The sequence below is a fragment of the Symphodus melops genome (genome assembly GCF_947650265.1).
Source record: "Symphodus melops genome assembly, chromosome: 1".
In the NCBI taxonomy this organism is placed as follows: domain Eukaryota; kingdom Metazoa; phylum Chordata; class Actinopteri; order Labriformes; family Labridae; genus Symphodus; species Symphodus melops.
The window spans coordinates 34,577,413-34,595,198 of NC_136691.1; the positions used below are offsets into that span (position 1 = coordinate 34,577,413).

A 17,786-nucleotide genomic window follows, 5' to 3' on the forward strand; every position below is an offset into this window, starting at 1 on the left:
TTAAACAAAGGGGCCTAGACTTTCGGACTATTATATTTATCAAATAAAACAATAAAATCTAAACAAAGCTCATCATTCAGGAGTCCAAAAGTCCTAAAATGTCAAACAAGTAAGCATGTTTTTCCTATCCAAGACGCATCTGAAAAACAGCCTGTCACTGAGCAATCCCTTCACAGCTCAAAATCATACATGAATTAGCGCTCCTACATGTGAAAGCTAGAGTACACTGGAGTGGAGACCCCTCAAACCTGAAACCTGTTTTGCTACACAAAATTGCAAGCAGCAAGTTTTTTTATTAAATTCCTAACTTGTATAACTTTCTTCAGTACCTGGTGTATGTCATCATCCTTTCTTGCAGCAAGAGTCTGCTGATGCAGTGTATTATGACTGCCTTTGACATTTCCTGCAACATCAAAGCTGACTGCCCAGTTTTGTTGACCTTCAGTGACCCGTCTGAACACATACCACAACAACAAGGTTGGTGAACAAGTATACTTTTGTCTTTTGGCCATATTGGAGACCCATATTATTAAAACAAGATGCAATGCCACAGATACAAGAAAAATGTTCTCTGCTTTTAATTCACTGCTCCAACCTCCTCCTGTACCCTCCGATCTGCTCACACCGCACACGTTTGTCTCATAATTTACTGAAAAGGTTGCAACCATTCATAACCACTTTTCTGAGCCTGACCAACTCAGCCCAAAGGCCAAACCCAAAAGTGCCTCACTTGGCTCATTCTCCCCTCTGACCGAGGACAAAGTCACTAAACTTATGCTACACACTTGGCCTACCACCTGTCCTGCAACACTTGAATATATTTTTGGGCACTAAGGACATTAAATGACAGAACTGGGAGGGAGTGAAGATGAAAACGTGCACTCTGTCGTCTATGTGGATACGTCCTAGTTGTCATATAGTTTGAGAGTGATGGTTGCTAATAAAATGAATTCACAGCAACTTTTTTTACACACACATTTATATTTATTTCAGACCTTTATCAGTTCATTTGATGCAGGAAACATCATTCAGCATCATTCATCTGTCATGTTCGTCTGCAGGAGGCACCGTGTGGAAAAACAGTGCAGACGTCTCAATAAAATATAAACTCAGAAGACATTGAGCTGCACTTGGAAGCTCTGTTTATAACAATGTTAAAAAGAAACTCTTTTAAACTGTGTTTATACAAAGTCTCACATTTTCCCAAAAATAAACAGTTTTACACGCACAAGCAACACACACACACACACGATGGTGCGCGGAATGATTCAGCTGCATGCACGCCGCACGCACTTGTGATTATTTTATAAAAGTAACCTGCTCACACATGCACACGTGTTTTATAAGCGCTACACGCGGCGTGACTTACAGACGCATGTTCGTGTTTAATTTTATGTTTTAGTCTCGTCAGGCGTTCTTATCTACATCAACCAGACGTTGATGCCACCCACATGTTGTCACAAACACACTGATGGCCTGATTTACTAAACGTTTGCGTGTCTTAGAACGTGTGCAAACTTGATACCACAGAGAGACGCAGGCTAAATAAAGAAGGCGTAAAGATCGTTTGCCTCTCTCACTAATACCTATTTTACGCTTGCAGTCGTCCAGCTTTCCGTCCAAACTCTCCGTGATGTAAACCAGTAGAACACGCAAAAGCCTGACTGAAATACGACCGCCTCCACAAGGTTCGCACCTGATGTCATTTACACAACTATTCTTAGTAAATCACCCGCAAAACGCCCACAAGCCAAACGTGCAAACTTTCACAGTGAACACGCAATTTAGTACTCTTTAATTGAGATCTTAGTAAACCAGGCCTCCGAGTGTCTCTGATGCAAACAATATCATCATCAGGCATTAAAGCACGATCAAATGATTCCAAAGCGGGGGCGCCGATAGCTCAGCGGCAGCGACTGCGCACGTACCATGTTGCGAGGCCTTGCTCCTCGCGCGGGCGGCCCGGGTTCGCGTCCGGCCTGTGGCCACTTTCCCGCATGTCTCTCCCCACTCTCTCCCCCTTTCCGACTCTATCTGTCCTATCAATAAAGGCAAAAAGGCCAAAAATAATCCTTAAAAAAAAAAAAAAAAAAAATGATTCCAAAGCAACAGACGGGAACGTTTCCTTCAGCGTTGCTCACTGCAGTGGAAACTCTCAAATCAAAACTTCCTGATCATAAAGATAAGATCACCCGAAGTACGTTTGTCTGTAAGTCAGGCTGCGTGCAGTATGTAAACACCGCGTGTGTAGGTGTAGGTGTGTGACTCTTATGAAATAATCACACGTGCGTGCGGCATGCATGCAGCTGAACAATTCCGTGCGGCATACACACACACGCACACGCACACGCACACGCACACACATCAGCTTTCTATGTTTTGCTTAAAGCACCGTCTCTCTAAAGACTCCGATCAGACTGTGCGGACGTTCAGGATGATCCGGTCTCGACCCCGCCCTCGACCCCGCCCTCGACCCCGCCCTCTTGCTTCCTCGATGCTCCACAGACTCGAGTGCTGCACAGGTGAAGGAGCTAAGGTCACCACAGCTCTGCAGGTGCAACAGACCAGGTGTCCTCCTGGGACGTCGAGGGAAAGTCTGAGAACCAGCTTCCTGCTGCTGTGGGGGGTCGGAGTGATGGGGACTCACCTGTGAGTCACTGAACACCTGAGAGCAGACAAGATCATCATGAACATCTTTATAGTGAACACAACAAAGATATCAGTACGAGAATAACGATTTTGAATTAGTTTGTGATAAATACAAATGTCCAATTAAAAGGAATTAAGTCGTGCAGTGACTCCTCCTCCAATGAGCGCTTTCATATCACACACTGTGAGGTTGTGGCATAATGACAGTCCTATTATGAAACTTTATGATTAGTGTGACTTTATGCTACATTTCACTCCCATGTATGCTGAAAGTTTATCATGGAAGTGACAATAATATGAATCTGGAGTCTTAAAAAACTCACTCTAAACCACATCCTGCCGTCTTCCCCTGAAGGCCTTTCTGGAGGATTTGTACATCAGAAGAAGATCCAGCCAGGTCCAGTATATGTTTGACAGCTAAAAACCAAGATGGGCCCTATCACTTAACTGTGTATGCTCCAGAAGGCATGAGGAAACGCTTTGTAAAGACCAGGTGGAAGAAGATGAAAGACTCACATAAGCATGAATTCACTCATTTGGCTATTGTGAATATTAATTAGGTATTTACAGCAACAATATTAACGCAAGACACTCATTACCTACTCACATTATTCCCCTGTTTAAATCTTAAACCTGTTTGTGCCAAAGTTTTTTATTTATGCACATTTTTGTTTTTGGAACTGCATCAAGACCATGTCTTTAACACCTCTGCAAATGACTGAAGTTTAAACAATGGTACATTGACGAATCGAGTGCCCATGTTAGCTTTAAGGCTTATGTGTGCGTTCATGTACCTGCTCTATATAACTTGCACAGCGGACAGCCTCCTCCATGTGCTCCTGGTCAGTCTGCAGAACGCTGCGGATGCTGTCCACCAGCTCCTGGACCTCCGTAGTCAGACCCTGAGCGGCCGGCTGCTCCAGGATCCTGCGGACCAGCTGCTGGGTGTGTCTGTAGCTCTGGTAGTCCACCATAGAGGAGGGCCGGGGCTGCCGGGCAGACCGGCTTTCCCTGTTGGCCCGTCTCAGAGTGACCTGGGCATGAGTTGGCGGGGCCAGCAGGGGCTGTGAGGTCTGTGTGGAGGAGTCTGTGGTCTGAGGGGGGTTAAGATGGGCGCCGCTGCTCTGAACTACAAAGAGAAATATGACGTGTCAGGGTCTCTCAAAGGATCCGTTAAAAAATACAAACAAGAGATGACACACACACACACTAAAATCCCTGCGCACACACTGATTTTAGAAACTTAAAAGTCAGGGTGTGACCTTATACTAGGATGAACAGTGCTCCCCTTCCTGACTCCAACAGGATAGGTCATAAGCTCCGCCTCCTTCATGTTAATGAAAGGTTCAAAAATATAATATCTACATAAAAGTCAAATAATGTTTCAAAACAAAACCAAGTTGATGTTACAAAACTAAATGTACGACCCATGCTCTTTTGAACACTTTTAGTCTTACCTGTAGAAATAATTAACTCAATAATGTCACATTTTATCTGGGAAAGGAAAAGACCAAAGTGTTAGGGTCCAGACATTAAAACTGCCAAAGGATGAAGGTGGATTGAATTTGCTGGTGTGATCCTAACAGTGATGTAAAATATAAGGACCTCTTTAGTTTGTTCTCAGAGAAAAAACCTCTTAAAGTGAATACATAGAGAACCTCTCCAACTCGAGTGCTGTCGCTCTTCACACAAATAAAGTTCAGAAATGTGAAAGAACTACAAGCATCAATCCTCAGTGCTGGAGGTTGTGTGGTCATTTCCAAATGTTTAAAAAAATATACCTTCTTACTGGGTGGATATGGTGATCAGACCAATAATTGATTTTACATTAAATGTTTGATTCATAAACTGTAAATACAGTGATCATTACATTACACAAAAAAACAGGTACTGGGACTGTGGAGGACAACGTTTACCCCCGTTTAGTCCATCTAGGTCTTTAGTCTCTTTTTTCCCCTCTTCTATAAATGTTTAAAATCTTTGATGATTTGAAGTTATAACAGTTATAATCACCCTCTCTGTCTTGTGTTGTCTAGACTGTTTGTGTGTAATGAATTAATAATAATTATGATAAAATAAAGTTAAAAAAGGGGACGCAACAGCATGAGAGACATTCTGACCAATGAGGTTTCAAGAGACACATTGGTACCTTCCACTGTGTGCACACTGTATTGTCAGAGTAGAGGAAGAACAGTCAGAGGAAACGTAATGAACTCACAAGAGTCATTGAACTTTCCGTAAATGTAAGTGTCAGCTTTAAATCAACACAAGAATCTGTTGTGATGTGGACTGTACCCACATGAGTGACCTTTGACCCTTTAGGTGGAAGTTACGCGTGTTCTTTGGGTAGAGGAATGGGCAGGAAGTCAATACAGCTGATCCAGCAGCCAGAGCACATGTCTACATGAGTCTGACTGTAAGGAGCGGAGATGAGCTGATAGATGCATTCTGAGTGTGTCACAGTATACTCCTGATCGCACACACCTTTAGCAGCCAGGTCCATCAGCACCGGGTCACTGCTGGACCGATGGATCCTGGCTCTCCTACGGGGAATCAGAGCAGGAGTGTGCTGCTGAGGAGGCGTAGGAGGAGGAGGAGTACACTGCTGAGGAGGAAGAGGAGGAGGAGGAGTTGGAGGGGAAGGAGATGGGGGAGGAGGAGGCTGCAGCGGGGGGTTGGCCAGAGGAGGAACACCTCTTGATTGAGATCTGGAGTGAGAACTCGTGACTGAAAGTGAGCAGACAGGAATATAGACTTTGTGTTAAAATCAGAGTTTACTTTGATATCAGGTTTATGTTGAATCAAAATTACTCATAATCTTAATTCACATCACGGTGTCTTACAGGAGGGACAAACCAGAGGATGACACCCATCCATTACTTAATGAAATAATATTTGGATGCGTATTAAAGGAGCACCTTTAAATAGGGCACGGGTGGCTGTGGAAACGCAAACGGGATCAGGCTTTACCGTACCAAACTGTACTGATCCGTACCGGACGGCTGTGTGAAAACGGGGCTATGTAGAGAGAGAAACATTTCAAGACCGATGCAAAGCTGGCTAAACGCTGAAGCTTCTGTGTTTGCAACATGGCAACTCACAGGCCCATAGACTCAACGGAGGAGGGAGCCGAGAGGGAAACAGTTCTCTCTATTGTTCTGAATTGTGAGTTCTGTAACATGTTTAAATGCCATATTTCAGAATTACATATGGCTCCTTTAAATGTACTGATGAAAACATTTATGTACCTGTACTCTGCACTGTAAAATATTGTAGTACAAAAACAGAACCTGCCAGTGCTTTGATCAGTCGTTAGTGGGCAGTACAAAGTGTGTGTGTGTGTGTGTGTGTGTGTGTGTGCTTCAGGTACCCTGAACACAGGCTCCTGTTGGAAGGGGGGTCATGGTCTCCTCTGACACAGATATTTGACACTCCTGAAATATAAATGACAAAATATTTTACATCCTTCTTAATAATATCTAAACACTCCTTTTCGGAGAAAAAACTTTTGTGTGATTATTTTGTATCAATTCAACTGTTTCCAGCCTCACATTTCTACATAAGAATGACAGACTACAGAGCTTTTATGGGTCATTTAAAGTAAAAAAATTAAGGAGTATTAAGCATGAAGTTCTTGCTGCTCCGTCCAGCATACAGGTCATGAAAAAACAAAGAGACTTAACCTAAGATGCATTAATTGTCGTTTTAATTCATTTATAGTATTTTCTGAAGTCCTCTGTAATTCATTTTTATGACTTTATGTTTGTGTGGCAATGCTGACTGTAAAACTAATTTCTCCTCAGGGATAATAAACATTTCACAGATCCTTGAGATACAGGATTAATAGGTTAGAAACCTGAATCTTTATCACATTGTTTGGTGGTGTGTTTTTTGTTTAATCAGAAGCTTTGATGAAGCTAAATCAACTATTTCTCTTCACTGTCATTTCAGAGTGAAGGCAGCAGCAGAGAGTTTAAACATTTCTTGAGTGCCTTTTAAGGGACCCAAGGAAGCTTTACATCAGAACAGAATAACACAGAAAACTTAACTAAAAAAAAAACACTTAGAATTGAAACCCATTTTATACCCAGTTCACCCTGATAAAACAACATTCATTATGCAGGTTAGTTAAAGGTGTTAATGAAACATACCTGTGTTTCTGTGAGGGCATAGCTTCCAGCAACAGCTTCGTATGGAGGGGGAGGGTCCAACGGACAGAAGACCTCCACCCCTTTCATCCGAGCGCCATAGATATGAGGAAGAGGAATCACACTGTCCCCGAGCATTCTGAGAAAAAAAACACAACAAACACAGGTCACACACAACAAACACACATCACAAACAACAAACACACATCACAAACAACAAACACACATCACACACAACAAACACACATCACAAACAACAAACACACATCACAAACAACAAACACACATCACAAACAACAAACACACATCACACACAACAAACACACATCACAAACACACACAACAAACGCATAGCACACAGCAGCAAACAGTCAAGAATAAATAAGAATGTTTTACCAAGCTAACATAAATAACATGCTAACAGTAACACTACAAAGCAAGCTAATAAAAAAAAACTATACAACAAAAAGCTTCAAAAAACTTTAAAAAAAAAACAACAAAACTGCTGCTTTCAAAAAGCCAACCTAATAACAACAAAAAAGTTAAAATCAATACAAACATTTAAACATCAGTGACAGTTTGTTTTGGTACTTCGGGGCGTACAACCAATGAAGTTGAAACATCATAATGATGTCATACAGGTGAGTAACAGTAAGCAGAGCCCCCGGGTACCTGCGAGCTAGACGAGGTGTGTATGAGTAGAAAGTAGAAAAGTATGACGGAGGAGGGGGCGGGGCCACAAACTCATCAGGGTCTGGAACCTGAGCAGCTTGTTCCCTGTCTTCCACTGTGGCCCTGGGCTCATCCTATCAAAGAACCAGAACACATGACTTCACGCTTCATAGATTTAATAGATTATTTCATGACTTGAGACCTGAACAGGTGAACCTGTTAGAGCAGACTGTGTGTGTAGTGCTTGTAAACATACCATGCAGGGGGTCCTGCTGGAGAAGATCTGCAGGTATCGGAGAGCGGCTGCCATCAGGCACACAGCTGTAGTGAGAGCGTTCAGAGCACACAGTGCAAACAGCACTTTCTGAACAGAAAACAGAAAGTGTTGTTTCAGTGTTTTTATTTCGATATGAATGTGAATATGGTGTGAGAATACATGTCCCAGAATCCTCTCTGCGTGTCTCCTCTCTACCCTTCCCCCTCTCAGACTCTCTACATTTCCTCTAAACAGCAGAGTCATGACAGGCTGAGTGAGGCCTTGTGTGCTTCGTCAGAAACAACCAGTGGACTTCTGGTTTCATTAAGGAGGGGGATAAAAGAAAGGTTTTAGAATGATGTTTTACATTGTACATCTGTGTTTATATCTGCATTATTGTGTGTAGATATTCTCATGCGTTTGTGTTGAAGCCTTGTTTCACTTGGAATAACGTGCTCTCGTTTCACTTCAGTAGCGGGGAGGGGACCCTGAGTTCTCAGAGCCTTTCTCACCACTTGCCCGTTTCATAAAAGATGAGATAAAAATCAACTCCTAGGCTGTTGAGGGCAGCGTGAAACTCAGTAGAAGAAGAAGTTTGTGGGGAAATGTAGTTTGATGTGCAGCTCCAAGTGAGGCTGTGTTTCTTTCATTTTGATTCATATGTATTACATTAATCTTGATTTGGATGTGACTGACTGTTAAAATTTAAATACACCCAAAACAAAAATCAAACCATACAGCAGATGAGTGGAGCCAGGATCACAGTCCATGGCACAGATTTTAGGATTCCCTAGTGTGTGTGTGTGTGTGTGTGTGTGTGTGTGTGTGTGTGTGTGTGTGTGTGTTTGACCTTCAACAGAAACCTCATGGTGCTGCAGGAGTGACAGTATAAAACATGTCAAATGTGTGTGTGTGTGCGCACGTGTTTGTGTGTGTTAAGTGTGTGACCTTTAACAGGATCCTCATGGTGCTGCACGAGTGAGCAGGATGAAGCTCCAGCAGCTTCTCCTGCGGACACTCGGAGGTTGAAGACACAGAGCAGCAGTAACAAACATCTCCAGAGTCACTCTGAAACACACACGAAGAGGTTGAAGGCACATGAAGAAGAAATAAAAGGAGGAAAGTGTAAAAGAAGGTTACACACAATCAGCCTCACCAGTTGGCAGCTGGTCAGACTGGAAACCAGCTGGGCTCCCTGACAGCACAGGATGAATCCGGCCAGATTGAGGAGCACACACACGACAGACAGCAGCACAAACACATTCACCTGGATGTGGGGAAGAGAGATCATAAAATACTGAGGATATTTGTCTAAAACATTAAATCAATGAATTTATATCTGAGACAGACCACAGACACATGAGATTTCAATTTAGGATCAATCAATCTGAATTCACTATAGTTTCACTTTAGCTTTTTAAAGGAAGAAGGACACTTTAATGTTTTAAACCCTAACAGATAGCACACAATGAAGGGAAAACTGAACAAAAGAACTCAGAGCTAATTAAGATTACCTGCATGACCACCCTGTGCTCTCTGGCAGTCACTATTTATCAAACTAAAAAGAAAACAGCTTCAGGTGAGTTCACAGGTTATTCTTCATAGCAGTACTGATTAGTGTGTAACATCCTGAAACTGTCAGACTGTAAGCTCTACATCAAACACGGCTGAACTTGTTTCAGGCTTACATTAAGAAGAAAGCTCAACATACCATGGGTATCTTTAGGTTACCTTCAGTTCACTTTAGTTAGTTATTATTAGTGATGTTGAGTCACCTTTGGTCATCATTAGTCTCTTAGATATGTTTATTAATCTATAGTTACCTTTAGTAAAGTCCCTCCAATAACTTTTAGTCATTTATTAGATATATTTTAGTTAACCTAAGTTATGGTTAACTTCAATTAGCTGAGAATGATAAAAGTAAGATAACTCAAAAGTCGCATATTGTTCTCCTTTTCAACAAGTTAAAATAAGTTTCAGAGCTCCCGATAGCACGTCAGTGAAGTTTCTTGTTATAAATCTACTCTGATGACGTATGATAACCTCTATTTCAGCCCTGCTCAGAACAGGCTGTTTCCGTGTCTGTAGCTTTAAATGCAAATGAGCTGTGTCTGACCCCGCCCCTCTGAGAGGGCTACATGGATTTGGGTGGCTCTGGCTTTTTTTATACCATGCTCTATTGTTTTCAATGGAAAGACATACTCAGAGGTCAGAAACAAACCCCTCGCTGTAGGAGTGTCACACACCTGGGGGAGGAGTTACTGCCCTGTGTGATGTCATGAAGGGAAAATCTCCAAACATCGGGTTTGAGCACACATTTTATGAAGAGCGGAGCATAAAAACGACAGAAGATGGACTTTCCTCATAATTGTGTGGTTTGTAGACAGACTATGGACACATGCTAATGTTAGAAAAAATAACTTCTCTAGTAGCATTTTATCTTCAAACAGTGTTACAGGGACCAAATGTTCCTCTGAGCACAGTTTGTGTATAGAGTTATGAACGTATACCACAGAATCTGTACACTTATCCATCTTTCACATCTCTCTATCAGAACATAACTTTAAGAGGAATAATGACAAGTTAAGATATCTAAATGTAACTAAAGATTAGATTCGTTAAGATCACCATGGGTATAATAACCAAACATGATGCTTATACTACATAGATAGGTATCATGTTTGGTTTCAATACAACAGAATTGCTGACTGCTGATCAATTATCAACGTATAGTAATTACCAGAAGCAGCATGGGCTTCCTCCATGTGGTGAGTCCAACCACACCTGACAGAATCACCTGAAACAACAAAACACATGTAACAACATGCAATACAACCTTTTTTATTGAACATATAAAATACAATAATACAAACACATATAACAAGTATAATAGTAATAATTTATACTTTATTAATCCCGTGAGGGGAAATTCTAATGAACACACACATCCACAAACAGGATCCTAGTGACATGCATTAATGAAGAGGTCTCAGAGTGAGGGGGCTGCCCACAGCAAGCTCTCTAGAGTAGTTTTGGGGTTCGGTGCCTTGCTCAAGGGCACCTCGGCAATGCTCAGGAAGTGAACTGGCACCTCTCCAGCTATCAAACCAATTTCTGGACATAAACTTAAACCAGCGACCCTCCGGTTCCTGACCCAAGTACCTACAGACTAAGCTGTCATAACACAACCTGGTGAAATTACACCTTAAATGCTGATAATTCTATATTTCTTAAAGCTGTTTTCTTCTGTCCTCACATTGAACACAAATGAAACAATTACATATGTAACACGAACCAACAGCTTGACAAATAACACACAGTAAGATTTGTGAACTTGAAGAGTTAATTAATATCTTTAAGCAAGTTTTTTTTTAATTATTTTATATGGTCTGTCAAACACACAGGGACAAAAAAAACCCACAAATCAGTCAGTTATCAAAATAATTACTACCATCCCCGGTTTTTATTCTCTGTTAAATTTCACTTTTCACAAGTTTTCAACCATTATAATTTAGTTTTTTTTCCCCTCTCCAACATGAATACATACATGTTATAGTCAGTGTAATGTAATATAGACCTACTATAACTAATAGTAAATAATAACTGTAGCATATAGGTCATCATTGTTGTTGTCGTCTACTAAATCAACTCTTTAACATGTTTTACATCTGATAACATTTTGCCAAAAATACACTATTAACCTGCCAACCTGCCTACCCCCCCCCCCCCCCCCCCCCCACACACACGCACACACACACACACACACACACACACACACACACACACACTCAGTACTAATATAAACCAAAGTGACTTCAGCTCATCTGTTTTTCAGATTATGGTTTGTCGTCATGTCTGTGCTTATAAAGGGTAAAACACTGATATTACCATATTAGTGTAAATCTCTAAACACTTTTGTTTACTTTATGATTTAATAAACAAACTTTTCATGATAACACCCCTCCCCCGTTAACCGTAAACTCACCGAGGAGCCGGCCCAGAAGGGACATGCGGTCCGGACGGGCGGGGACCCGGACAGGGACAGAGCTCCGACGGACAGAGCTACCATGGAGCCCCCGAGCAGGAGCTGCAGTAAGCCCAGAGACAGCAGCGGCCGCCCGGGCAACAGCAACCGGGAGCCTCCGCCGCTCAGCCGGGACGAGGCGGAGAGTCCGCGGGGTCTGTTTCTGAAACACGGCTCTGCAGTCACCGGACAGCAGGACCCGGGCAGGACAACCGGCAGAGACATGAGAGGATGAGAGGACACCGAGTCGTGGCCAACCCGAGATAAAAAAAAAGTGAGTTAGCACGGGTTAGCACGAGTTCTCTCCTGCAGCTCTCCCTCCTCCATCATGGAGTCCAAGCTGAACAACATGCAGGCTGGAGATCCACTTTCACATAGTTTGGCACGGGTCGGTGGGATAGGGGGTGGTGGGGGTCATGTAAACAGACTCCTCCTGAAATACACTGGTCACATGAGCATACGGTGGTCACATGATCGCATATAAACTGCAGGACTCTCTCTCTCTCTCACACACACACACACACACACACACACACACACACACACACACACACACACACACACACACACACACACACACACACACCTTGAGTTTTTAACATGGGAGGGGCTTAATGGAGCAGCCCCAGGGCCTTAAACAGTTTTCTGTGATCTGTGGGGGAACCCCATATAATACATATAATACTCTCAGTAGATCCCCTCCTCCTCCAGCAGCACTTCAGACAGTGTAGGCTCAAGCAGTGGGATGAGTGGTCCAGTTATTTATCAGCGGAAGTAACTAAATGCCATTGCCAGCCATTATCAATCTGCAATTTTCTGTAGGCCAAGGATGTATAACGAAGCATAGTAAATGTTGGGATGTAACAAAGGTGTTCAGAAAAAGTTGGGAAAGGAGGTACCACTTCATTAATAATTTGCATTAACATGCACATAAACTATACAGTACTTTGTGTTAGTGGACTGTGTGCATAACGTCACTGCTGCTGCAGAGTTTTTTGATCAACAAATAGTTTTTTTTTTCTAGGTCAGGGGTGCCCAACAAGTTCATGAAAAAACAAAATGAACTCATTTCATTTATTTATTTGAATTAGGACAATTCATATTCATCAACATGTCAGCATAAAGCAGCAATGTAAAGCTGCTGTAGTTAGCACAATAGCTAATAGCTATTGCTTTAACTATTATAGCTAACTAACGTGAGCCAACAGCGCAGTTCATAAAACTCAAGAAGTTATGTGACACTCAGTGGGCATGCCAGTATAATGCAATCTGGGCTGTCAAAAAAACTCAACCAGCAACCAGAAATACCCTGACCAACATCATTGCACAGTACAAAACATGTAGGATGACATGAGGCAATAGCACTGCACTTATGGATATTGTGTTTTATTTTGCATCTCATTCTTTTTCAACATGTATTTAGGACAATCAAGTTCATGTCGGATCAGATACAGTTCTTCATTTTCGATCTTGTAGCAGCACTGTGGTCTTTCAGAGTCTGAATCATCGCCTTACCTGGAATTCGCACAGAAGAAAAATGGAGGAGGACCTCTGACTTCTCGTGAGAAAAGGCCGGTCCAAATAGCTCCACATCTGAAAGGGTTTGTTGTGGAGGCCCCGTTTGAGAGATGCATGCTTACCTGTGATACAACTATTGATGCCTTTGCCCTCAAACGCAACACGTGGATTGTAATTGTTGTTGCCATTGTTATGAAGATATCAAAGGGTGAGTGCTTGTTTTTCTCCAGTCCATTTTAGAGCATCCTCTTCTCTGTTGTGAACCCCCCCAAGGTGATTGCTAAAGTTTCGCCAGAAATCCCCCAGTAACAACCACCAAGGAAAGCACTCCTCCTCAGTCATGAAAGAAATATAGCAGTGGAGCGTAAGCGTGTGTGATTAGTTGTACCATTTTGTGGACATAGCGAACAGAATTTATGTGGCCTCCCAACAAACACATAGATCTTTGGCACCTGGAGCCTCAGACTCAAGGCTCAAGACTTGAAGGATGCGACTTAGTCCTCCAGGGAGGAGGAATATATCACTGCCAATCAGCTGTTTGATGCCCCAACTCAGACTTGTGCCATTTTTGGAGGGATAAGTCATTAATAAGGGTCCATCCCATTATATCAGTTGTCTCGTCAAGAATTTCCCATTTAATACCATAGCTTAAATAAGTCCGATGAAAGTATGTATTTTTTGAATGTCTGCACTGTGAAGGTCTGTTTTGGGGGACTTTTCACCTCTTTGGATTTTAATGATTTTGTGTAGACCCTGTAGAGGTGTATGACAATTTCCTCTTAATCTTCACTTGAAGGAGAATCACGTGTAAATGAGCTATGAGTGGTCTTAGGTCTTAGATCTTCAAGGCAGAGAACCAGACTGGTAAACCCTACACTCACATTCACACACATTCATCCCAAATGCACATCTTAATTATGCTAAAATGCTGAAATAAAAGCTTAAATTCTAAAGTAAAAAAAAAATAGATTTTAGACGTTCCTATTTTGATTACAGTATATCAATTATGAATACTGCAGCCAATAATGACCGATGATCATACTATCCCCACATGTGTTTCAACCAAGAGGATAACAAGTATATGTTGTATTTCATGTGATCTTTAATGTAATACTTAGAGTTCCCTTTCACAGAATTCCATACAACAGCTTTCACTAAATATTAAATACAGCTCAAACAGAGAAAGAGAAAAAGCAAAGCAATAAACGCCCTCACTCAGTTCACGTTAATTCAGGTCACTGCACTAAAGATCTGCAAGAGTTTTGGTTTTGCTTCAGGTGATTTGTGTCAGGAACAGAACACTCACCAGGGGTGGCCATTGTTCCCAAAGACCTTTCATTCAAACCATATGGTAAGACAGTTTTTAATTTGCTGCATGTACTCTTCTGTCATTATTATTATTATTATTATTATTATTTTTAGCTAAACCCCGGGCCATCTGGGTACAATGGCATTGTGATGTGAGATGCCTGTGGCACACCTGTCCATTAGTCACCATGCTGTCACATCAGTAAGCCTATGTTAATATGGCACACTTATTGAGTTGGGGGAAACTCTCAACAAGGAAGTGCTCCCCTCGAGCCAAAATTAAAGGGATACTTCACCCATTTACATGAAGCTGTGTATCATTAGAAACATGGTAGTAGTGTTGAATGGTCATGAATCCAGCCCTCATTTTGCCCTGAGACGAGAAAAATATGTTTTTCTTTGCCTGGAAGTTTTCTTCATGTGATGCAATATGACGCTTTTTGGATTCATGACCATTCAACACTACTACCATGTTTCTAATGATACACAGCTTCATGTAAATGGGTGAAGTATCCCTTTAAAGGGAACATTGAGAAATAGGCTGTGTGTGAAAATCAAATTAGCCTACATGTTGACAAAAAAAGATGTGTGACAAAGACATTCTCAGTGGCCACAGGCATGTTCAGACATATCCCCTATCTCAAACTTTCCTTCCTGATGTAGGGATAGATTTTGTGGACTTGAATTCATCGTAGCTTTTTCATTTCATGTCCAGAAACTGTGGCTTAATTTCTCAAAACTCTAAACATCCAAAAATATGAATTACTGTGTGAAAGCTTTACAAATGTTTTACAAAATGAAAGTCAAAACAATGTTCCTTCTACTCATATAAATGATTCCTTCCACCAAAACAATACACACAGTTATCATGTGTTCAAAATCTCACAGAGCATCAAAAACACTGATGTGATCAGTTCAAAACATCAACAGCATGAATGTATGTTTTGGCTTTTAATGCCATGTTACAAAATAGGCCATGTTACATACTCAACGAATTGTGTGGAAATAAGTTTCCTTTTTCCTTTTTCTTTTGTTTACATCGACAAAACAAATGTTAACTACTTGACGTAACAACCGTCAATGATTTCACCTCAAATGAGAAAAACCAAACTATTTAATCACACAAATTCACCAACTACCTGGGAGCAGAAAAGCTCAAGCAACACTTGTGATATAAAGATCAATTTCATAAACTTTATGAAAGGACAGATCCCAACTTCATCAGGTCTAATGAGTCTTTAAGAAACTAAACGATAACATCCATTTTGCAGTATTTGTCACTGTAATGCAAAGTGATCAATACAATGGGGGGTAAGATATTGAGGTGACGTCCACTTTTCAGAGACTCAGTACTGCCACCAGATGGCAGTATAAAACAACATGTTTGATTCAATCGTCTCTTGTCGCTGATATATTGAATTATCTCTTCTAATTCTTGAAAAAAATCTCTCAGACTGCAGCTGATAAATTATCTACAGATGACATTATTTCTCACAAAGCTGATTTTTTTTATAGGCTACTGATTTGTATTGTGTTTGTGCACAAAAAGAAACCGTTTCTAAAACAAATGTAGGCCAATTTAATAAGCTTATTAGGCTTCTGGCTTTGCTTTGCACACGCTCCACAATCTGATTTCCTTTTATAAAGGGTTTATTCAGGGTTTGTTGAGCATCATAAAAATGATTTTTACCAGAAGCCCAGTGTGTTTGTCGATCATGTATCAAGTTCAAACAAAGTGAGAAGCAAACCAAAGTCCATCCATTCTGAAGACTTGACAGTTCTACAGCAGCCTGCTACAACCTGCACACACAAGAGTTTTTTTTTTTATGATAGCAGCAAACATACAAGACAAAATTTACATCCGCAGGTTTCAAGTGTTTTTTATGTGATTAGCTTGTTGCTTGTTGAACGTCTGCGACTCCAGAAGAAACGTGTATTTTTGTGTATTGAGAGATTTTGTTTGTGAAGTATAAAAGTGTAGCAGGTTGGTGTAGCATTTCTGCTTAAAGTCTGCACAGCTAAAGACGCGTGACCTGTTACAGACACAGATCCTGCCTAAGGTCCAACAGGTTTTGTGTGATTGGTCCCACAGAGACCAGTATGACACAGAATGAAGTGATCGAAGTGGACAGGGGGACATGATCTCTGTAGGGCCCAATGTGCTGTCAATTTAATGTTTTGTGTTCGTTGTATTACATTTGTTTCCTTTAATCCAGCCTGAATCCGGCCCTCTTCTGGGACTTATTGGATCACAGTTATCCCAATCCAATCAAAAGTTCTGAGCAAATAAAACTGCAGGTCGTATAAAAAAACGCATTGAATTATCCGATGTTTGCATCAAATTGATCTGCAATGTAGCGATCATATTTTCTTTTGAACAATGCATTTTGAAATTGATCCTATCCAGTAACTTTCGTACAATCAGAGTACTCCTGAACAACTAGCTGCAGTCCAGTGAATAAAGGTGCACAGTTAATATGGCCCTTGCACAAATAAATGAATTACAGCCCTCATTAAGGTTATTTATTACACCTGTGTTTTCCCTGTCTGACACTATAAAATGATTCATTACACAAACTCTATTACTGTATTGCTTTCAATTATACAACCGAGATAAGTTAAGGCAGTGAACAACAAAGACGGTACAGCGTGTGTCAACAAAACACTCCTTGGATAATTATGATCTCTCACTTGCCATTTTCCATTTTTACCTGAGCCTAACAACTGTCCAACTGTGCGGCCCACCTCCTCTGTCAGTGTTTAATAAAGTGCCTCTAATAGCTCGGTGCTCTGTGTCAGCTTAGAGGAAACCCACTGAAACCCCTGAGGAAGCTGTAACCAGGCAACAAAAGCCAGCCGTGGTCAACCGCTTTTCTTTTGACCGAAGAAAATGGGAGGTCAGACGTAGAGGCCAGATCCCAAATTGTCAGGGCGGGATTACAGAGATGAAATCATTCCTCCCTCCTCTGATGTAAAAATCTGTTTGTCTGTCTGTCTGTCTGTCTGTCTGTCTGTCTGTCTGTCTGTCTGTCTGTCTGTCTGTCTGTCTGTCTGTCTGTCTGTCTGTCTGTCTGTCTGTCTGTCTGTCTGTCTGTCTGTCTGTCTGTCTGTCTGTCTGTCTGTCTGTCTGTCTGTCTCCATCCCCATCGAAATGTTTTTTTTTGTTTTTTTGAAGACTGCACATGCACGCAACAACAGAACAAATCCTGAG

General features: G+C 41.4%; 1 protein-coding gene across 1 annotated transcript; it reads right to left on the minus strand.

Moving 5' to 3' along the window:
* Positions 1-895: 895 nt before the first annotated feature.
* Positions 896-12,426, minus strand: fam189a2 (family with sequence similarity 189 member A2). The gene is made up of 11 exons (XM_079339070.1): positions 11,711-12,426; positions 10,466-10,522; positions 8,882-8,992; positions 8,674-8,793; positions 7,726-7,833; positions 7,470-7,603; positions 6,801-6,936; positions 6,020-6,083; positions 5,134-5,376; positions 3,444-3,778; positions 896-2,665 (listed from the first exon to the last, which is right to left on the minus strand). The coding sequence occupies exons 1-11, from the start codon at positions 11,972-11,974 to the stop codon at positions 2,384-2,386; spliced, it is 1,854 nt and encodes a 617-aa protein (XP_079195196.1). The 5' UTR covers positions 11,975-12,426; the 3' UTR covers positions 896-2,383.
* Between the last annotated feature and the right edge of the window lie 5,360 nt (positions 12,427-17,786).